We start from the raw sequence: 23,746 nt of genomic DNA, 5'->3' as shown, positions 1-23,746 counted from the left end.
CAACCCCCCACCCAGCCACCCCAGTCCCAGCAGCATGTGCTTTCCTGTCCCTTTGTCCTTCCTTAGGCCCTGACTGCACTTCTGGGCTTGCCTGTATTCACTGGGAATTCTTACTATGAGGTTTTAAGGTCTCTGCCTGTTACCTGTAGAACCCATCACATTGTATCTAACGTGTTGGTTTGGTTTGTCTCTCCTGCTAGACAAGCCCTTGAAGGGAAGGATTAAGCCTTACTCCTCTTTGTGTCCCTAGGGCCTAGGCCTCATATATTTTTAATGGATAAATCACGGTGAGAAAACTATCTGTAATTCTGCCTAAATATATGGGCTTTCTGGATACTCCAGTGATGGCCATTGGACTCCAGGTGGGAGCACATCTATTTAAGTCACAGAACTATAAAACTCACTTTGTAGTGAGGCAGCTTCGCCCAGAGGAAACAACTTGCTTCTATAACACATCCTCCCCCTTCACCCACTTCCCTCTCCATCAAGCACTGGCCCTTCTGGACTAGGCTTGCCAGATACAATCCTCAGAGTTGTGGTGAAAAAGGACGAGGGGCAGCAGGTTCATCACAAGGGAGCAAGCTGTAAAGCTTGGGCTATAGGACTTAGTGGGGAAAACAATTCTGGCCTAATTTTGTTTTTAACCTAATTTTTAATTCTTAAACAATTATAGGAAATGCTTCAACAAAAATCTAAGAATATGGCCACCCATGGCTAATAGCAGGATGGCAAACTGAGACCCCACAGGGGCCTGGCATGTAATGAGTAGGTGAAGGAAGCCCAGTGTGAGCAATGGAGAATGACATCTAGAGGCGATGGCTGCTACTCAAATCTAAACAACTGTCAATGTGGGATAGAAGGCTCAGGCCACCAGACCTCATGATAGTTTAAAAGATTGAGAGAGAGATTTTTATGTGGCATCTCTCAAGTTTTAAATGTTGGTACCTTATTCAAAAGAAAACAACATACCTCTGTGTAGGCCCAAAATACCGAGTCTATTGATAGCACCTGCTCCCAGGTGGGTTATGGGAGATGCCTGTCTTTACAGGCATAGCTCATTTTATTGTGCTTTGCAGATATTGTGTTTTCATCAACATCAAAGCGAAACCCTCTACCAGTAAAAACATTACAACTCTCTAGAGGCTCAGATGATGGTAAGCATTTTTTAGCAAGTATTTTTTCTTTTAAGGCCTACAGCACCTGGTATTCCTAGGTAGTCTCCCATCCAAGTACTAACCAGGCCCGACCCTGCTTAGCCTTCAAGATCAGACGAGATTGGGTGTGTTCAGGGTGGCATGGCCATAGGCAAGTATTTTTTAACTAAGGTATGTACACTGTTTTTCAGACATAATGCTATTATACGCTTAAAACACTACAGTTTGGTGTAAACAACTTTTATATGTATTGGAAAACCAAAAAATTCATGAGACTCTTATTGGCCTGGAACCAAGCCAGCAAGCAGTATCTCTGAGATATGCCTGTACATGGATGATGAAGAGCTGGAGTGAAGAGCACTGACTGCAGAGTTATTTTATTTTGATCTAGGTTTTAATAACTCAGATACTTTGTGACTTTAGGTCAAGTTGTTAACTTCTCTAAGCGTCACTTCAGCTATAAAGTGAGGTCAAGAATATAACACCTACATTAGAGTTGTGATCAAGAGCTACTAATTACCATAACAATGAGCTACTGACCAATGCCATGCTTTTCCATGAGAGCAATGAGGTCGGCTTCGGTGAGCAGCTGAGGTGGACTGGTCTCCCCGTCCACCATCTCCACAGTGCTGGGTTGAAAGCGGGAGCCTCTCTCATAGACAGGGAGGGTCTACAGAGAGCAGCAGAAGCATCTGTCAAATCACTCTGCCATGGCACTTAGGCAAAAGACAACTCCTAGTTCAGAGAACATGCCTGGCCCCATACAATGGCACTAGAGTCAGGAATATGATTGTCTTCCCCTCTGAGGCCCATGGGGTGAGACATGGATTCTGCCCTCTTATTGGACCTATGATTTATCACCTTGTCACTCCAGCGATCATATGGGTACACATCCAGATAGTTTCGGGCCAGAATCACGAGGCCATGGGCTACAAAGCGTTCCTGAGCAATGTCAATCTCCACAGTGGTCTCCTGCCCCTGAGCATCCTGAGAGCAGCAAGCTAGGAAATGGCGAACAATAAACTCATATAGTCGCTGTTCCTCTCCCTATGAAGAAAAGAAAAGAGTCTGAAAATCCCTCCAGAATATTACCACTCAAGGATCTCAGCATCATTGGTAGTGTAACCTGGTTTAGGCTACCCTTCAGCCTAAAGTTGTGCACTCCTGTAGCCCCCTACACTAACGCAGAGTGCCAGGCAAATCTACTGTGAGTTTATGGGGTTAGGCTGATAAAACTTTATAACTCTAATTAGGCAAAGATAAGCAAAAGAGTCATCTTGCCTTCAAGACTGGGAAATGATTCTTTTGACGTAAACCCAACTTAAGCAGAAAATAGGATGAAAGCATAAGATGCCCCTTGTGCATAAGAGACATACAGTAAAGATGCATCCAGTAGCCTCAGACCAACGTCATGCACACAGGGTTGATGGTGATTTTCTAATACTTCGGTAATCAAGCATTTGGTGAGGCTCAATCTATCAAAAGCTCATAAGATGTCCATACTCGTATCCACTAATTTTCCTTCTAAGAATGTATTTCAAGGAAATAATAAGAGATCCACACTAATATTTATATATATGAGTGTTAACTTTGATATAGCATGTATGAAAAAGTTAGAAACAACTTAATCCTTCAAAAACAGATTTGGCAAAATACATTATGGTACATCTATGCAATCATTAAATATCATACTTAAAATATTTCAGCATATGGGGAAATACTCATGATATAAAATGGAAAAATAGTTTATAAATCCAAGTTAAAATTTTATTGTAAGAATATTAATACATGCATAGGAAAAAGGTGGTTCTCAGTAGGAGGTGAGATCATAGGCAATTTTTTTCTTCCCTACAGTCGTGTATTTTCTAAATTGTCTAAAATGAACATGTACTACTTTTACTATCAGAAAAAAAAATGTGCTATTAAAAAAAAAAAAAACACAATTACTTAGATTTGTAATAAGCCTGCAGATGTCAAACAAGCCTTACTGGCTTGGGCCTCGCTGAGCTTACTCCTCAGCTGAGAAAATGACTGGGATGTGGGACATGCTCAAGCACAGGTGTGTGAGAGAGCCCTACCATGACTGGTATATGACAGGAGGGTGATGTGAAAGTTTTGGGAAAGTGATGGAAACCGATCCAGTCTCAGGATGAATAGGATTCTTCCAGCTGACAAAAGACCAAGAAGGCCAGGTGGTTCTATGTAGGTGTGGGGGCTGTGTAAGGGAACAAGGAAGGTGAACTGCCTAGTTTGGGTGTGGCGGGATCAGTGAAGCAGGAGAGGGAGCTGACAGAGAGTGGGGAAATGGATGGGTCTAAGTAGAGAGCAGAGCCCACCATTAGGGTCTTTCATAGAAGCCAGAGAGAAAGATTGACACTGACATCTCTTTTCTGAAATGAAAGAGATATTTCAAAATCACTTAGTTCCTACAAGAGCCCACAGAGTAAATTCAAATCCTACTACTGACCCCTCACCTCCCTCTGGGTTCCAGCAGATAGGAGAGTCAGGGAAACCAACCTGTAAGCTGCTTGTGTATTTGGTGGGGTGGATGGGAGGGTGAGCTTGGTCAGACTTGTTCCCGTTGCGGGGGGTGGGGACACCGCGCTCTAGAATGCTCTGGGCAAAGGCCCCCCAGCGTGGATCTGGGATCTGCTGCTCCACTAGTGCTGTCAAGTTTAAGTCTCTGGGGAAAATATTTGTTTCAGTTCTTGGATAGCTGATGTACCTAAAACAAAGGCAAACAAACAGAGTAAGAAATTGTTCTATAAACAACTGAATTAGATTGAATATACCTGGTGACACCTGCAATAACCTGTCTGACCTAGCCAACTCAACTGAAGGCAACCTTGGTTACCTATGTTGAGAAAAGTTCTGAGATGTGCCCTGCAAAGAGGGGAGAAGCTTTGTGTGTCTTGCTAGGACACACAAAGAAGCCAAAGGATAAATAAAAGGGCAGCACAGCATAGGGCAACTTACTATAGCTCAGCTTTGCCAGCAGCTGTATGTCCTGGGGCACATCCCTGGCCCACTCTAGCGTCAGTCTGACAGTGAGCCCAGGATGAGCAACATGGCTCTGACATCTGCAACAGTGTGCTTCTTAAAGAAACAACAGTGCTGCTCAGTAAACTATAAAGTGGACCCTATATATAATTTAAAACTTTCTATTATCCACTTAAACATTGAGATTGTTTGCATTCTTTTTCTCATGTAAGTCTTCAAAACCTAGTACATATTTCACACTTAGAGCCCATTCTAATTCAGACAATCCAGATTTCCAGTACACAATAGTCAATTGTGGCATGTGGCTGCCACACTGGTCTGTGTGGATCACACTGTCACTGGGGTGCTCACGACTCTTGAGGCAAGATTATTTACAACAGGCAAACAACTCCTAAAAGTGCTGCCTGTCACCTGCCAGAGCCCCAGGTGGAGCTGCTAAGGAGTCTTGTTTACTCTATGGGTGCTTGTTTTAGGAAAGATTTTGAAATGCCTTTTCCATTATCAGAAGAGAGAAATCAGTGTCAAAATTCTTTTACTTCAGAGTTTAGGTGACATCTAGACGGTCTGTGTCTCCCCGTAAGCTCTATTTCTAAAATATTTCATGCTGATAAAGATACATCAAATTCCATTCCCAAATGTGGAATATTTACCCCTGAGTGTAGAGCTTTTCGGCAATCCTCATGGTTTCCTTAGCATTTATTTTCAACTTTCGAGAAGCCAGCTTCTCAAGCTCCTGTTAAATGTGTCAACAGGCACATTAGGGTATATAATGTGTGAGAGGGCATCACACAACCACATGACACATCTTCAGAACTGTCTGGCCCCAGTCACTCCAGCTGTTGTCAACACAGAGGGAGAAAGACTATGCTGAAGAAAGATTTCTAGGCCTGTCAGGCAGAGCCAGATCCTAGTCCAGTGGTTCTCAGACTCTGATGTGCAGAAGCAAGCAGACTGCCAGGCCCTGAGCACTAGGGATTCTGACAGAGAAGGGCAGGCTCCCGAATCCCCTTTCTCTCCCTATGGAAGACAAAGTGCTTCAGACACAGGCGAGATCTTCTGTACTTTTAAGTAAGCATCTAATATACCGATTCCAACACAGGCAGTCTGAGAATCACACTTCAGGAACACCATCTGAGCCCCCAAAAATTCCCCTGGATGACAAGTATCATTCTTCCAGGCCTCCTAGGAGATAACCAGCTGTCTTTTCCCCTTGATGACAATACTGTTGTCTACATGTCAAACATACTTAACCAGCAAAGAATAAAATACCCATACCTACTAGACGAATCTTTAATTTTCCTGTCATCCCTCTGTGCGCACGTGTGTGAACGGACACATGTCACACTCAAGGTAAAGATTGCACTGCCCACCACTCTCTGCATATTTCTGAACCTACACATTCTGCATGTTCAACCTCTAGAGTTAGCCCTGACAAGAATTATACCCTGAATTTTCCTGCAAAGAGATGACTGGGAAGGGACACCCCTCTTTACTCAGACATGTCCCATGGGGGTGGCTCTTCTTGGGGTCAAAAAATTTGAGAAGCCCTGTTCTAGGGGAGGCTCATAAAGTAGATACGTAAAATGATGTTTACACAGATTATGAAGAAACAAAAAAATGCTTGGATGCAAAAAAACAATTTCAATGATAATAATGTAAAAAATAAGCATATGAAATAGGAAAAAAAAGACACCAAGATTATATCGGTGATTATATAAGGATGTCAAGGTGATGGGTGATTTATTTTCCTCTTTTTGTTTCCCAAACCCCACATTAAGCAGCTTTATCACATTCATTAACTTAAAAAAAAAAGCACTGAGACCAAGCAGGCCCATGTTTTGGGGTTCCTGGCGTTTCTGTTTTTCCCAAGCACTTTCCTGTGTGTCCCTGTGAAGGGAGATGCTTCCTGTCACTAGGCCAACGTCTACAATAGAACCCTGGTACCAAAAATAGGAAGTCAGGGGCTGGTGCAACCCCTCCAGAACATACCACAGTGTCCAAAGCTTGAGGCCTCCACTTGCTCTTTGCCTTAGAACTGACCTCAACCACAGTCGCCGTTGGATCCTAGAAAGCCAAGAAAAGCAGAGGCCAGTTTAACCTGCTGGTGCATCTTCCCCAGCTTTCATGCGATAGCCCCTCCTCATCGTTCCAGGTCACACCACCAGCAGAGACCCCCTATTCCAGCCTGTTAGAGTGGACCACGTAATGTAGCCCACAGTGTGGTGGACACCATCACCACCTTCTCACTCAAACCAAGACTTTGAGGGGCAATTTTATAAGTCCTAAGATGCCTTTCTGGAGTCTATGTGTCTTCTAAGCATAGTTTCCTATCTTACATTTTAAAAAAAATTCTTGTAATACAGAGTTATAAATAGAAATTATATAAGCTGGAGAACTTTAATCTTAAGACCAATTTCATACTTTAAAAGATTGCAAATGTACAAACAACTCAGCTTAAGTGATTTATTAATGAGAATATTTATATATCAAAATCCAAATTTCTCTCTCCAAATAGACTGGGACCAGGTATTCTTGACAAGGAGTTCAATGTGTCCCACCTGCCATATTTTTGATGCCACATCCTAGTAAAGTAAAGAAAAAAAAAAAGAGCAGGTCTTTCTTACTGAACAGATAAATGTGCAGTGTTATAGACATGTCAGGTGGCTATGTGGCCTTCAGGTTCAAAGGGTGAAGTAGCACACAGACAGGGTTACTCCTGGGAGGCAGCGTGGTCTGTGGGAGCTGAAGTCAGCCACACTGGGACCTAGTCCTTACTCTGTCCCTTATTAGCTCCACTGTGTCTGTACACAGTTCCTTCACTCTCTCTGGCTTCCTCATCTGTAAAATTGGGAGAGCATCACCACCCACATAGGCACTATTAGGATTAAAGAAAATCACATGTAAAAATAGTGTCTGGCATGTAGCAGGTGCTCAATAGTCATTATCCCACCTTAGCAAATCAATACTAAACCTGCCAGTGGGCTACAGCCAGGAGCACAACTGACTCATCAAACCTAGAAAGCACCGAGTTTTATTTAGGTTCCACTGTGTGCAGCCTCTGGGTTAAAAGAAGCTGACTGACAGGAAGCAGCCTCACAAAGTGGACAAGCAGTCTGAGGGATGACACTTGGCCACTGACTAGTCATGGTCCTTTGCATGTGCTGTTCTCTCTCCACTGACACATGCGTTTCCCAGGTCCCCCTGTAGTTGCTTCCTACTAATCACTCTGGCCTTTACTCAAATGTCAGCTCTGAGATGTCTTTCATGACCACCATGCCTGGAAGAGGCCTCTACTGACTCTCTTAGGCCATTCTCTGTTCATTTACCCTAGTTTTACTTCCAGTCATGTAATGTTGTATAAAATAAACATGTTCAGTTATTTGTAACTTTTCTCTGTCTAGACTTCACCTGGTCAATGGCAAAAGGAGTTAGACCAGATGCTGTCCAAACTCCTTCTAGCTTTAGGAAGCTATGAACTAGACTTGTCTAGCTGATCCTTATAAATTGCTGATGATAATACACTGCTTCAGGGAGGGATTTCAGCTATACACTTCTTTAAATTTCTGCTTTTACCTAGAAGTTCCATAGATCCTTTCCTTTAGTGCTGTTTTTATGGGGTTCTACTCTTAACTAGTCCCCAAAAAGTAATGTCCTGAGATACAAACTGAAAGCTACAGTTCAGTGGGAAAATGGGACAGAATCGCCTCTGCCAACAGAGATAGAGTGGCTTGGAAAATTACAGTTTTCCTAGGTCATTAAGATTTAAAAATATTACTTACCTCCATGCACAGCTGATAAAGGACAAGACAAGCTGTGTGGTTAAAGAGACGATGTCTTTTCCAATTAAATTCTACAATGCCATCTCTGTGGTCGTGAGTTACTGTCGGGGAAATACAAACAGGAAGTCCATGACTCAGAGATCCACACGATATGATAGATAACCACAGAAGTATTACAGTGAAAGTCAAAGGATTATAAAATAGAGAAGATCACTGTGGATTCTGAATATTGTAATGGGGTAGGATGTAAAGGGCAGCAAGACTGAAAAATAATCACACGTTTCATTAGAGCCAGTGATGTTCCATGGTGCCCTTGGTTATTCCTGGGCCCTTAGGTTACATATCATAATCAATTTCCGCAGCCCTACCTTTAATTTTGTGAAAGATTTCTGGCACAAAAGACTGAATGGCTTTAAACCTCTCCACCACAAACCCCAGTGTTGGGAACTGACAGCTGCCATAACTGATCAGCTGCTCTGCCAACACCTCAGGAAAAATCTTCTGAAGCCTCAGGGTCTGGAACCTAGTGAATGCAGCTCCTGGAAGGTGAGGATGGAAGAAAAGAAGAAATAAGCAAATGATGGACTGCAAGGTAAGAAATAGCTGCACATATTTACACATGCCCAATACCCTATGGCCATGTGGGCCATCAAAGGAGTTCATGCAGCTCCTCACCAATCCTGAGGTCCAGCTCCTGCCTCACGTCCACAGCATCACTCACTCTCTGATCAGGCTCGGTCAGATTTTCACAGGCCATCCTCACAGCTCGGGGGGTGATCTCAGAAAAACGTGCTCTCAACACCTGAAGAGTGGGCTTTACTGTGTAACAGAGTCACCAAGGTCAAAATTAAGTCACACTCCCCTCTCATCTTTAACTACCTTGAACAAAAAGTAAACCAGTTCAAGAAGCTATAAGGTGTCCACTTTAATGATTAGGTTAAATAACATGCTAAGTGGGAAACTTCACTATAACCGCCAAACTCAAGTGTTGTCAGAAATAACGGCAGAGCAAATTTAGCTATTAACTAAAACTCTATCGGTGAGCATTTTCAGACTTTAATTTCACTTGCTTTCTTAGACTTTTAGGGAAAAGAATTAAAAGGTCTTATGAAGAAATTTCCTGTCCTGTCATGAAAACAACATAGGACATATACACTGTCCTGAAAATTAATGTATTTAAGTCCCAGGAATTATAGCTTCAAACACAAAAACACTTAGGGAAAACAGCACCCCCACACGCACACACACTGTTTAAAGGCCTGCACATCACTTCCTCTAAGTTATCTGAAATCATTAACCCTGTTAAGAGTTGTTTAAGTTCACTTCGACAATTATTAATGTTTAGGCACTGTACAAAGAATATAAGAGATAAACAAATAGAATCTTGCACACCTGAAAATTACTGATAACAAATAATGTTATTACCAATGTTATCCCAACAAATTTAAAGAAAAAGTAAAAACAAAAAACAAAACAAATTCAACATTCTAGAATTATCCTTCATACTTTACATAGGGTATATACATTCTTTTGTAAATATTCAATATACGATTAAAAAAAAATACAAAGTCCTTGCTTTGAAGGAGATGGCAATCTACTTGGACATAACATATAATAAGCCCTGAGCTACAGGATCTACGCCCTCACACAGCCTTTGGAACTGTCAGACTGGCTTTACTTTTCAGATGAGGAAGCCAAAGCTCCCAAGGGTTCAGTGACTTGCTCCAAGACATTCAGCCAGTCAGACTGTTATGTAGATTCAGAAGGAAGAGTAAATGGGGAGGAACTCAGGCAAAGCCACTCACACACACATGCACACATATCATCTATTTATGTGGTACCGAAGTACAGAAACTCAGAAGCAGCATTGCTTACCAGCCTTGCATACATGGATAATCTCAAACCCGATATTTTCACCTTCTCTGTCACAGTCGGTCCAGATTACCAGGGCCTGGCACTGCTGAGTCTCTCGTTCCAGAGTTTTCTGAAGTTCCCAGTGGGGAAAGCAGTGAGAGCATAACCCACAGAGCAATTAATTTACACCTCTACATTAAACAGATCTGACGGTAACACTAACAATGTTCTTAGAATAAGCCAACTTGGTGAGAAAGAGACCAGAGAAAACCATCCCTATCGGTTCTAAGGATGGTGAAGAAAACTAGTATAATCCTCCAGCTTAGAATGACAGACCCATTAAAGAGTTTCTAGAAGACTGAGGGTTTAATACAACTGCATAAGCATGAAGAGACCTAAAACTCAGCTCTAACATATGACTCTAGTGATTCTGATTAAAAAAAAAATGAACTCCTAATTGAGTTTCATCCAAAAGTTTCCCAATTAGCAGTGAACTAACTATAGGTGCCCTGACTGCTTGAGAACTCACAATTTATTGTCAAATGACCATGTGTACTTTGTAGTCTCTTCATTGTAACTAGGAGAGAGGTGGGAACCAGAATTAATTCTCAGAATTTAAACAACTACTATTCCTAAAAACGCTTATTCAGTCCCTTGGCCACATAGTTTAAATGGCCTCATTTATACAATGGATGGGAAAAAATTTTTAAATCACGATGATTAGTTTGGTAGAAAATCTTATCTCTAAATTCTAATGCATTCAAAATACAGAAATTACTCAGTTCAATTATTTTGTGATTGTTCAATTCCAGGGTCATATGCCTTTTAAAAGATCCTACCTTGATGTCAACAAAGTTCTCTGGGCAGTACTTTTCAATTTCTGCTTCAAAGAGGACAAGGGGATTGCAGCTTTGCCTAGAAAAGAAATGAAAACACAAAAAATCCCACCTCAGCACAAGTCCTCCACTTTAATGAGAAAAATTTCACAGTCGGTCCAGATTATTCATGGATGGATCCACAACAGAAAATGCCAGAGGATTAAAAGCAGGGCTCTGATCCTCTGCACGACGCACTTTTCACTTCCCATGATGATTAACAGAAGCTGCTAAGAAGTTCTAGAACTCTCTCATACATGTCTGCAATAGGATAAACACAATCCAATGACTACACGAAAACGTTCTGGCCATAACTAAAAGTGGCTGTTTATTCTAAACATATGGTAAAAATTCACAATGAATCAATTAATCCTAAGTCACTGCTATGGTCACTATGGCTGTGTCCCCCCAGAATTCACACGTTAGAATCTTAACACCAAAGTGATGGTGTTAGAAGGTGGGGCCTGTGGGAGGTGATTAGGTCATGGATAGAACCTCACAAATGAGATTAGTGTACTTATAAAAGAGACCCCATAAAGCTCTGTAGACCTTCTACCAGGTGAGGATGCAGTGAGAGGTCAATAGTCTGCAACCGGAAGAAGGCCCTCACCCAACCACACTGACATGCTGATCTCCTATATCCAGCCTCCAGAACTGGGAGAAATAAATTTGTTTTTACAAAACAACCAGTCTGTGGTATTTTATCATAGCAGCTTAAACTGACTCAGGCAGTCATCTTAGTATTATAAGTTATATAGTAAGACCGACATGCCTCAAAATTCCTGTAATATTTTATAATTTATTGTAATAATCTGAAAATCCCTCCCCCAGAAACAGTACTGACCATTTACGAAACTGCATCTGGAAATCATGAGCCAGCAAATGTCCAGTAACTGAAGTCATTATCATGGTAACATTCTGAATAACAAAATTCGAGTTAGTCTTTTAGCAATTACATCTTACCACATCATTCAAATAAAAAGGAGAAACTTCTATTAAAGAAAAAAAAAGTGGTTGCAGGGGAGGGGGGAAGAATGAATAGGTGGAGCGCAGAGAATTTTTAAGGTAGTGGAAATACTCTGTATGATATTAAAATGATGGATATATATTTATATATACATTTGTCCAAACTCATAGAAAATACAACATGGAGTGAACTCTAAACTATAGACTCTAGGTGATTATGTGTTAAGATAGGTTCATCAATTATAACAAATGTACTAATGTGGTGAAGGATGTTGCCAAGGGGAGAAGCTGTGAATGTGTGGGGGCAGAGGGTATGTGGAAATTGTTACCCCAATAAACTTAATTTTAAAAAAAGAAAAAAAGTAAAAGCAACAAAACAAATGGAACATTCTAGGATTACCCTTCATACTTTACACAAGGTATATACATTCTTTTGTAAATAGTCAATAAGTAATTTAAAAAAATAAAATATAAAATCCCTGCTCTGAAGGAGCTGGCAATCTACTTGGACCTAACATGTAACAAGCCCTGAGCTATAGGAGCTACGCCACTTGTTAGCTCATTTAGTCCTCACGTAGAGCTTGGAACTGTCATACTGGACTGTCTTTCAGATGAGAAAGCCAAAACTTCCCTTCAATTTTCCTATGAACTTAAAATTACTCTAAAAAAAGTTATAAAAAAAACAAAACAAAACAAAAACCAGTTGATTGGAAAGAAACAAACATAAACACAGCTCTTTGAAGCCTAAAGTCATAGTAATACAATCACCATTCTAATGCCAGTACCATGATGTCTTTTGTAGCATTTAAAAATTTCCTCAAACTATAGTACATTAGCTTCTTTCTTGTTATAAAGATGCGACCATAATTCACTAAAAAGGGACTTCCTCATAAATTATAAAATGATTGCCTGTGACCAGGTCACAACAGTTATCCTTAAAATACAGTGACAGTCTAAAATGGTCAAGCTAATTCTTCTTTATTAAATAATTCTAAAATATAAGCAATTTAGGGAGTACTTGTAGTAAACAGCTGCTCTTTTTAGCCATAACAAAAAAACCCAAGAAATATACACCAAAATGGCATATGGATCTGAAAGCACACTTCAGTTGTATAATGCAAATACTGTAGCACCTACCTGGCCATATAGATGATAATCAAATTCATAGATCTTATTGAATTTAGAAAGTCCTTCCCTCTATAAAACAAAACAAAAATAAAAAAAACATAAATTACATAAAAAAGATTCCTTAGCATAAAGATCAAGCAAAACACTGCTAAGTGGGAATATTAAAAATGCAACAGTATTTCCTATAAAAAATAGGCTAAATTACTAATAACATTTATTAAGTGGTCCCTCAAAACAGTTATAAGCATATATTGACCGTGTCCATGGAGTTTTTGTGCTGGAAGGTAACCCTGAGATCAGCTAATACAACATTTTTTATAGATGAGAAAAAGACTTGTCTGAGGTTGCATGACAAATTAATAGCAGAGACAGGATTAGGGCATAACTTTCTTGATTTTCTCCTTCCTCCTCACACATTTCTACCACTTCCTGGTTGTACGACTGTACCAATAAACTGGTGACCATGGACAAGTCACTCACTTTTCTGAACCTCAATTTATTCTTGAATAAAGTTATCTTTAAGGTCCCTTATGACTGGAATCCAGTCTACACAGCGCTTCTTCAGCTGCACTTATAGATGAATAAAACCTTAAGTAGATCCCACCTTCTTCACAAAGGGGTTAAAAGTACAGTTGAGCTCTGAACAATGCAAGGGTTGGGGAATTGAACCCCCAAGCAGTAAAAAATCTGCGTATAACTTTTGACTCCCCCCAAACTTAACTACTAGTAGCATACTACTGTTGACCAGAAGCCTTATTGACAACAGTCGATTAACACGTATTTTGTATGTTACATGTATTATATACTATATTTCATGTAATATATATAAACTAGAGAAAAATTAAGAAAATTGTAAGGAAAATATATTTATAGTACTGTATATATTTACTGAAAAAAATCCACCCATGTGTGGACCCCTGCAGTTCAAACCATGTTGTTCAAGGGGCAACTGTAGTTATGAATTTGAGTTTCACACCAACATTGTGCAGAAGACAAGAGAAAGGCAAACTGGTAACTGGGGAAACACTGGGGCCAAGAAAGATCACAAATACCATTTTTCTGTGTGGAACAATGAACGTGGTTCTTTGAGGGATAATGGCAAATTTAAAGAGGGAATTCATTTTAGTATCTGATAGAGTTCACTGCTCTGATGTTGCCAAGAAAACCCCCCTCCATAAACTCCAATGACTAGATAAGCTCTTTTAGTACAGTAGTCCCCCCTTATCCTGGAGAATACATTCCAAGACCCCCAGTGGATCCCTGAAACCTCTGATAAGACTGAACTCTATACATACTGTTTTCTATGCATACGTACCTTTTCATTTAAAAGAAGTACTTTATGGCTTCTCTGGCATACCTAAACTGCCAGCATCACTACTACTGCACTTTGGGGGTCATTATTAAGCAAATAAGGGTTACTTGAACACAAGCACTGTGATACCACAACAGTCTATCTGATAAGTGAGATGGTTACTAAGGGTGGGTAGCCTACACAGCGTGGATATGCTGGATAAAGGGATGATTCACGTCCCAGGTGGGATAGAGGGGGACATTGCGAAATTTCATCATACTACTCAGAAAGGCATGCAATTTAAACCGTATGAATTGTTTATTTCTGGAATTTTCCATTTAATATTTTCAGACTGCGGCTGACCACAGGTAACTGAGACCACGAAAAGTAAAACCTCCAAAAAGAGGAGACTACTGTAATAGAGAACAGAAATTGTCTAATCAATGGTTTCTCTTTTTTTTCCCTACTTCTTAAGAAAGCATTGAGGCATTCCCAAACAAAATCTTATATGGACCCTGACACGTAACAAGGCTGAGGTACCCTGCTGAAATAAGGCTGTGTCCTGCTAACTCAATCTTTCCCCAGTCCAGCCCCAAGTGGCTCCCAAGATGCATATCCATTGTCGCTTGGGTCTCTTGGGAACACAATCTGAAAACCACCGTTCTGATCCTCTCCAGGTAAGTGATTCGTTTAATAACGTGTGCAACCTCAGGTCCAGGGCTCTCCTTGGCAGCCTCCTCTATCAATGGATAGTCATGAAGATTTAAAAAGTTTTTCCTGATGTTTCAAACTTTCCTTCCTGTAATTTCCATTTGAGGATAGTGCACAACTGTGATTTCCACTCTTGGGTGAGGTGCTCAGGTGTTTTGGGCTGTTTCCAAATTACAGCGGCATTTTGGAGCCTAGAGAAAGAAAAAAGCCTAGTATACAGACCAAGAATGTAGCTTCTGTGATCTCTTTTGCAGTGCTATCCATTCTATTAAAAAAAAACCAAAAAACCCTAAGTCCCATTTTCTTTATGCATGCAATAGAAATTGATCACATTGTTGCCATTAAATCTTTAGCAGGATTCTTTTTTAAGATTTCTCCTTCTGAATATAAAAATAAAACCATGTAAAAATTGTGTACATAGAAAAGTTCTCGAATTTCTTTCATATATGTTTATATCATACATTTAAAAGTCTTTTCCATAATAGATGTCTAATAATCTATCATAAGAACATAAAATTTAACTATTCTATTTCCATTACTAATTCTTGTTATTTCAACTCCTTTGCTATCATAAAGCTGCAAAGACCATTGTTTAATTCTGAGGTGTGTGTCTGCATGCCTTAGCACCTCCATCAGAATCTATATGCACATTTACCATGGGACTTTCATGTAGCAGGCTCTGAGGGATAAATGAATGAATAGGATCTGTCACTATTCTTAGGGATGTGACACATCATGGGAGAGATGAACAAAACAACTAGATAACTTGATCCATGAGGACTGTTATTATCAAGAGAGATGAAAATCATCTGGAAACAGCATGAATTGGATGGAGAGGACACTTAGGAAAGACTTTACAAAAGAGGTTACAGTTAGGTTGTTTTTTGTTTCTCTTTTAAAAGAGGAAAAGCTCATCAGGAGAAAAGAAGAAAATTATCATTCCAAGAAGGACCAACGTTTGTAAAGCATGGTGAACTTTAATCTTTTAAACTCTGATGGTTTCTATCATTCTCTTCCTTCCCATTTCCTCTGCTCCTACTCAAACTGTTCCAAGGGTCTCTAGAGTTCAGGTCTCTGATCTCTCACACAGGGAACTCCAACAGATGCCTCCTTGACTCTAGCTCTTCACTCTTCAAATTTTCTGCTGCAAGAGAGATTTTATAAAACACAAATAGGACCCCAGTACTCCTGCACTTAAAATCTACATTGCTCAATTCAATTGATGCAGAAAAAGTATTTAATAAAAATTCAACACCCTTTTTGATAAAAGGCATTTACAAAAACCCCACAGCTAACATCATACTCAATGGTAGAAAACTGAAAGCTTTAAGATCAGGAACAAGACAAGGATATTCATTTTCATCACTGCTATCCAAGATTATTAGATTCCAGCCAGAGCAATTAGGCAAGAAAAAGAAGGAAAAACATCCAAATCAGAAAGGAAGAAGTAGGACTATCTCTAGTCACAGACAACATGATCTTATAGATAGAAATCCTAAAGAAGTCATAAACAATTAGTACTAATAAACAAATACAGCAAAGTTACAGTACATATTATATAAGATCAACACACAAAAACCGGTAGTAATGAACAATCTGAAAACAATTAAGAAAACAATTCCATTTATAACAGCATCCAAAAGCACAATGAAAACACATTGCTGAAAGAAATTAAAGACCTAAAAAAATGGAAAGATGACCCATGTTCAGATGGGAAGACAATATTAAGATGGTAATACTTCCCAAAGTGATCTACAGATTCAATGCAATCCTTATGAAAATCCCAATAGTCTTTTTTGAAGAAATGGAAAAGGTGACAGTAAAATTCATATAGACTTGCAAGAGGCCCCAAATAGCGAAGATAATCTTGAAAGAGAAGAACAAAGTTGGAAGACTCACACTGCCCAATTTCAAAACTTCTTACCAAGCTATGATAATCAAAACTGTGTGGTACTGGCATAGGAACAAATATACAGAACAATGGAATAGAATTGAGAGTTCAGAAATAAACCCAAACATCTACAGTCAACTGATTTTTGACAAGGGTGCTGAGACCATCCAAGGGGAAAAGGACAGCCTTTTCAACAAATGATGCTGGGAAAAACTGGATATCCACATGTAAAAGAATGAAGTTGGAGTCTTACTTTACACTCTGTAGAAAAATTAATTCAAAATGGATCAATGACCTATACATAAGAGCTAAAACTCTTAGAAGAAAACATAGGAGCAAATCTTCATGACCTTGGATTTGGCAGTGATTTCTTAGATATGACAATAAAAGCATAATCCACAAAAGAATAAAAGATAAACTGGACTTCATCAAAATGAAAACCTTTTATGCATCAAAGAACATCATCAAGAAAGTGAAAAGACAACCCATGGAATGGGATAAAATATTTGCAAATCATATATCTAACAAGGATCTAGTATCCTGAACTCTTACAATTCAACAACAAAAAGACAAACGACTCAATTCGAAAACGAGCAAAAGACCCAGAGACATTTCTCCAAAGAAGATACACACTGGCCAATAAGAACATGAATAAGCTCAGCATCATTAGTAATTTGGGGAAAAAAAATCAAAACAAGATATTTCACACCCACTAGGATGATGATAATCAAAAATATGAAAAAATAACAAGAGTTGGTAAGGATGTAGAGAAATTGGAAACATTGCTGGTGAGGATGTAAAATGTTTCAGCCACTGTGGAAAACAGTTTGGCAGTTCTTCAAAAAGTAGAACATAAGAGTTAACTTACGACCCAGCAATTACACTTCTAGGAATTTACCCCAAAGAACTGAAAACAGGTATTCATACAAAAACCTGTACATGAATGTTTATAGCAGCTCTATTCACAATAGCCAAAGGTGGAACCAACTCGAATGTTTACCAACTAATGAATGAATAAATAAAATGTGATCTATACAATGGGATGTTGTTCATCCATAAAAAGGAATAAAGCACTAATACATGCTACGCCATGGATGGATTTCAAAAATATCATGTTACATAAAAGCCTGACACAAAAGACCATGTATTATATGATTCTTTTTATATGAAATATGCAGAATAAGTAAATTCTTGGGGACAGAAAAGCAGATTAGTGGTTGCCAGGGGCAGGCAGAAGTGAGAAAGAGGGAGTATTTGGTTAATGGCTATGGGGTTTCCTTTTGGTGTGATAAAGATCTGAAACTAGACAGAGGTAGTGGTTGCACAACAATGTAAATATACTAAATGCTACTAAATTGTATACTTCAAAATAGTTTAAATGGCAAATTTTATGTGTACTTTTAACACCTGTGCATAAAATAAATGGCTCTCTAATACCCTTATGATCTGCCTTCAACTGTCTCTTTTGCTTAACTCACTGTTTCCTCTTCCCATCTTCTCACATTCCTAACTTCTCAGTTTTTGAACATGCCAAGCCGTTTCAAGCCACTGGCTTGTTCTTCATATATACTGTTTCCACTTCCTGGTAAAACTTTCAAGACTCAGATCATTCATTCCTCCAACAAACATTTAGTGAAAGTCCCCTATATTCCAAACATTATATTAGGCACTAGGAATACCACAATAAACAAAAGACATAGTCCCTTTCCTTTGGAGCTTCGAGTTCAAGGATTGGTGGTGAGGGACGTCAAATGAATAACTGCACAGTCATTATTTAACTGTAATTGGTAGGTGCCTTCTCAATAGAATAGGGTACCATGGCAGCATATCATAAAGTATTCCTGACCCAGTTAGGGCAAGAATGTGAGGAAAAGGTTCCTTGCAGAAGAGACATTTAAACAGAGCCCTGAAGGATACAGAACTAAGTTAGTTAGGTGTAGATGGGCCATTATAAAGAAGCCCAGAGCGCTAGACGTAGGCAAACCTTGGGGCTGGTCACCAGGACTCTGCACTGGAAAGAAGTGAAACTCTTAGCTAGCAACCACACAATCTTGGCTCCTGCTCCCACTAGTTACATTCTGGAAACAGAGGTCTAAGGATCCTGGAAGTTGAGCAGGAACTTCCACCCCATGCTCTTGGAAATGTTCTTCAAAAAACCACTTCAGGATCCACTTTTGTTCTTTGAGAGATTTTCCCGAACAGCTCTTAAAGCCTCCGTTGTCACCTCATGTCTGAAACCTTTCCTCACCTTCCCCTTTCCACGCCTGGTGTGTCTAGAATACATCATATCTCTTACTTGCCTGTCTCTCCGAATTGGTTTGTAGGAGTTAAAAGAAGGGCTGACATCGCCTCTAATCCCCAAACCTTACACAGCGTTGATCTGTCAGTATGCCCTTACAGACTGTAAAGTCAGTGGGGCTGCAGAACACATGGAGTGTGGCAGAAGACAGGGAGGCTAAGTTAGCTGGGAATGATGTTACGACTTGAATGTCAAGTTAAGGGAGTTTGGTCAGTGGTTCCCAACTTAACCAAGTTTTGCAAACATGATGGAAAAATGTTAAAATACATATTTCCTCAGTCTCACCCCAGGACCACAGAATAGCCAGTGCCCCAGGTGGTTCCAAAAATTAAGACAAGTTAGGCAACCGTTCCTGCGGTCATTGAGGATCCAAAGTTTTCAAGTAAATGAGTGAATTGTCTTAACTACATTTTAAAATGCTCATCAGTCCGAAGAAAAAGCAGGAAGCCACTGCAATGGTACGGGAGAGACAGTAAAGACCCAGAAGCGGGAGAAGTCGTTTTCATCAGTATTTCCGGCGCACACAACGCTGTCCCGCTCGGTGGGCCTCCCTCATCAAGCAGAGCTGATCGGAAATGCGTCTCCTTACCCGCCTCATGCGACCGTTGGACAGCAGATCGGCGATTCCCTTGGCCGCGTCGTTTTTCTCGGCCACACAGAGGACTTTCCGCACGCCTCGGAAGGCCACCTCCATGGCGGAGGAGGAAAAGGTCCGGCCTCCGGGACGATGCAGCCACCGGAGCACGCAGCGAGAGACCGGTAAGATCATCCCTAGGCCCCACGCCCGCAGCCGCTACCTGGCTGCCCGCGCATGCTGGGGAAGCCAGAGGTGAGGGCCACCCGACGGTCACCCCAAGAGAACCAGAGCTTCCAGGAGCTGCCGGAGACGCCGCCCGCCTTCCCGTCTCGTCCCACCAGCCCGCCAGGCTTCGGAACCGCAACAGCAGGGTCTCCTGCTCACCGCCGCAGCGTCTGCACAGAATCCCGCACTTGGGTGTCCCGCCACAGCCGCCTCACGTTCCGCCAGGAGCGAGTCCACGGGACCGCGAACTACAACTCCCACACTGCCTCGCGTACGCAGATCCCTCGCCCAGCACGTTTCCGCTCCGCGGCCTCACTTCCTTTCCTTCCCGACTGTGGGTTGGTTATTCGATTCGTCCTTGGGAGAGGCTTCTCGACAGTCCCGCCCAAACCTCTTCCTATTCACAATCCTGTTCTTTCCTGCTGGGAAGTCAACGCAGACGCTTTCGCGTCACGCGGCGCCGACACTGCGAGTCATGTGATGCCAAGATGGCGGCGCTGCCGTAGCTGCCCCCGGTTTGTGGCGTCCAAGGAGTCGCGACGGTTTCCGCCCTCGGGTCGTAGGGACGGCAATGCTTGGCTGATCCCTGCAGCGGCCCGTAGCCTGGTGTTAGGCATCCGTTCAGGACCGGGGCTGTTGCTGTCACGGTGGGTTCAGGGGAGTCCTGGTGACCTCGCTGCAGTCTTCTGCGTTGGCAGCGCTCGCCGAAGGAGAAGGAGGAGGGCATAGGGCCTCCCCGATCTTCTGGACCTGCGGAGTTCATGAGGCCTCCGAGGATCTTGGCAGAGCTACACCTTTGAGGGGCTGCAGGAGTTCGAGTTCTCTGGATTGTGAGTGGCAGCCTTCTATCCCTGAGAGCGCAAAGAAGACTGCAAGGAATTTGCTTTCTCTTCCCGAGGCTTGGCTTCCCCTCCTTGATTACCCCACCATTCTTTGCCATTTCTTCTCAAATGTTCTCTCCATATATCTGTAAATATGATCAGCGCCCCTGACGTGGTGGCCTTCACCAAAGAGGACGAGTACGAGGAGGAGCCTTACAATGAGCCGGCTCTGCCGGAGGAGTACTCGGTGCCACTCTTCCCCTTCGCAAGCCAAGGAGCTAACCCGTGGTCCAAACTGTCCGGAGCCAAGTTCTCTCGGGACTTCATCCTTATTTCCGAGTTCTCAGAGCAAGTGGGACCCCAGCCCTTGCTGACTATCCCCAATGACACCAAAGTTTTCGGTACTTTTGATCTCAATTACTTCTCCTTGCGGATCATGTCTGTGGATTACCAGGCTTCCTTTGTGGGCCATCCCCCTGGCTCTGCTTACCCCAAGCTGAACTTCGTGGAGGACTCCAAGGTGGTGCTGGGAGATTCCAAAGAGGGAGCCTTTGCATATGTGCACCACCTTACCCTGTACGACCTGGAGGCCCGTGGCTTCGTGAGGCCATTTTGCATGGCTTATATCTCCGCCGACCAGCACAAAATTATGCAGCAGTTCCAGGAGCTTTCAGCTGAGTTTTCCAAAGCTTCTGAGTGCTTGAAGACAGGCAACAGGAAGGCCTTTGCTGGAGAACTTGAAAAAAAACTGAAAGACTTGGATTACACCAGGACAGTGCTGCACACTGAAACAGAGATCCAGAAGAAAGCCAATGACAAAGGCTTTTACTCATCTCAGGCAATTGAGAAAGCCAATGAACTGGCTAGTGTAGAGAAATCCATCATTGAACACCAAGACCTGCTGAAGCAGATCCGCTCATACCCTCATCGGAAGTTGAAGGGGTTCGATTTGTGTTCTGGGGAGATGGAGCACACCCAGGATCAGCCTGACCAGGCAGCCACTACCTCTAACCCTGATGAGTATACCAACACAGACCTTTACACCTGCAGACCCACCTACACCCCAAAACTCATCAAAGCAAAGTCCACCAAGTGTTTTGACAAGAAGTTGAAGACCTTGGAAGAGCTCTGTGACACTGAGTATTTCACCCAGACCCTGGCTCAGCTCAGCCACATTGAGCACATGTTCAGAGGGGACCTGTGCTATCTCCTTACCAGCCAGATTGACAGAGCACTACTGAAGCAACAGCACATAACGAACTTTCTCTTTGAAGACTTTGTGGAGGTTGATGATAGGGTGGTAGAAAAACAAGAAAGTGTACGTCCTAAGCCCAGTCAACACAGGCCACCTTCCAGGTCTCTAGAAGAATGTCCGATTCCTCAAGTGTTAATTAGCGTTGGCTCTTACAAGTCCAGTGTGGAGTCTGTGCTGATCAAGATGGATCAGGAACTTGGAGATGAGGAGTATAAGGAAGTGGAGGTGACAGAATTGAGCAGTTTTGAGCCCCAGGAAAACTTGGACTACCTGGATATGGATATGAAAGGGAGTATCAGCAGTGGTGAAAGCATTGAGGTTCTAGGCACAGAAAAGTCCACCTCTTTGCTGTCTAAGTCTGATAGCCAGGCCAGCCTCACGGTGTCTTTGAGCCCCCAGGTGGTCCGGAGCAAAGCGGTCAGCCACAGGACCATCAGTGAGGACAGTATTGAAGTCCTCAGCACCTGCCCCTCTGAGGCACTCATCCCTGATGACTTTAAGGCCAGCTACCCAAGTGCCATTAATGAAGAAGAATCATATGCAGATGATAGTGAGGGAGCCATCCACTTTCAAGCAAGCATCAGCCCACCAGAGCTAGGTGAAGCAGAAGAGGGCAGTTTAGAAAACACCTTATCACAGACAGACTCCTGCTGCATTGGTAAGGAGAGTGACAGTCTGCGGGTGCCGCTCTCCAGTCCAATCCACACACACTCTGACGAAGATGGGGTAGTGAGCATACCCCCTCAGCGCTACAAGCAGAAGGACCAGGAGTTCCATGTGGATTTTGCAGTAGAAAACGTCAACCCTTCTTCCCGAGACAACGTTTCTGAAGGCTTCCCTGTTTATGAGCTGGACCCTAGGCACCTGCTGGCTAGCCGGGACGTCAGTAGGACCAGTCTGGACAACTACTCAGACACCACCAGCTTTGTGAGCAGTGTAGCCTCCACCAGCTCAGACAGGACTCCCTCTTCTGCTTATCCTGCCGGCCCCTCTTCCGAGAGGCATAAAAAGAGGGCTGGCCAGAATGCCTTAAAATTCATCCGCCAGTACCCTTTTGCCCACCCAGCCATCTATTCCCTGCTCAGCGGGAGGACACTCGTGGTTCTGGGGGAGGACGAGGCCATAGTCAGGAAGCTTGTGACAGCATTGTCCATCTTCGTCCCCAACTACAGTCGCTGTGCCAAACCCGTGAAGCACTGGGTCTCCTCCCCTTTGCACATTATGGATTTTCAGAAGTGGAAGCTCATTGGCCTGCAGAGGTAATTGGTTACAGATGGTGGGGAAGGGCCTGTCTGGTTAGAGACGGGGCTTCAAATGTACATAGCCTTGGGTGAGGTTAACAAATTGGTGTGGTGGACTCAGAATCAGGAGGCATGGCTTTCCGACTGGGCCCAGCACCAACTCACTGTTACTTTTGGCAACTTATTCCCCTTCATTGGCCTTCTTTTTGCTTATTTGTCACACGAGGGGGTTGTAGTTCCTAAGTGGTTGCTAACTCTGATCCGTACCTTGCTATGTCAGAATTGTTTGAGAGAATTTTTAAAATCTCAATTCCTGGGCCCCACCTCCAGAGATTCCGATTTGGTTAGCCTGGGGTAAGACATGAACTTTGGTATACGGCAGGCTTTGGGAAAGACTGGACTTACAGATCTCAGGATCTTGTTGATTCTCAAATTCACACCACGGTGTAAATGACTGAGGAGAGATCTGCTTCTAAAAAAGGGCTGTGGTGGTGATAGGAGAGGGAAGCCATCACTAATGAGAGGAACATCAGAGGGCTCCAGTGGCTTTCACTCCACTGTTCTGTTTGCCCTTGAAGACTGTCTTAATAAGGAAATGCAAAAGCCAAGTTCTTCTCCCTCTCTTTGAATGCTTTCTATTTCATTTCCCCCTGTTACTCACTTGTGCTTTAGTAGATTC

The 23,746-nt window shown here is 42.2% G+C and overlaps 2 protein-coding genes and 1 non-coding gene across 8 annotated transcripts in view; 1 reads left to right on the top strand and 2 right to left on the bottom strand.

Annotated features, from left to right (window-relative positions):
* Positions 1-19,756, bottom strand: part of TOP3A (DNA topoisomerase III alpha) — a 28,310-nt gene extending 8,554 nt beyond the window's left edge. For 2 of the 6 annotated variants that reach the window (XM_006908435.3, XM_025044369.1), the window contains exons 1-13: positions 19,538-19,756; positions 12,766-12,825; positions 11,507-11,580; positions 10,627-10,702; positions 9,809-9,917; positions 8,609-8,752; positions 8,302-8,472; positions 7,934-8,034; positions 6,144-6,218; positions 4,805-4,887; positions 3,672-3,879; positions 2,016-2,201; positions 1,695-1,824 (exon numbers count right to left, since the gene is read on the bottom strand). In XM_006908435.3, the coding sequence (XP_006908497.1) occupies positions 1,695-1,824; positions 2,016-2,201; positions 3,672-3,879; positions 4,805-4,887; positions 6,144-6,218; positions 7,934-8,034; positions 8,302-8,472; positions 8,609-8,752; positions 9,809-9,917; positions 10,627-10,702; positions 11,507-11,580; positions 12,766-12,825; positions 19,538-19,717 (1,597 nt within the window). In that variant the 5' untranslated portion in view covers positions 19,718-19,756. The other 4 variants (XM_015586641.2, XM_015586642.2, XM_025044370.1 and 1 more) reach the window with 4 other exon arrangements.
* On the bottom strand, positions 1,189-1,307 carry LOC112477068. The gene has a single exon (XR_003045317.1). It is a non-coding gene; the product is annotated as a 5S ribosomal RNA (ribosomal RNA).
* Positions 19,757-20,242: 486 nt separating the features above from the next.
* The window catches only part of SMCR8 (Smith-Magenis syndrome chromosome region, candidate 8), an 11,736-nt gene continuing 8,232 nt past the window's right edge, over positions 20,243-23,746 (top strand). The window contains exon 1 of the mRNA XM_006908437.3: positions 20,243-23,085. Coding sequence (XP_006908499.1) covers positions 20,726-23,085 — 2,360 coding nt within the window. The 5' untranslated portion in view covers positions 20,243-20,725. The remainder of the gene's footprint in view (positions 23,086-23,746) is intronic.

This window comes from Pteropus alecto, unplaced genomic scaffold (genome assembly GCF_000325575.1).
Source record: "Pteropus alecto unplaced genomic scaffold, ASM32557v1 scaffold52, whole genome shotgun sequence".
In the NCBI taxonomy this organism is placed as follows: domain Eukaryota; kingdom Metazoa; phylum Chordata; class Mammalia; order Chiroptera; family Pteropodidae; genus Pteropus; species Pteropus alecto.
Note: the sequence above shows the minus strand (reverse complement) of the source record. Positions and strands in the feature narration are given on the sequence as shown.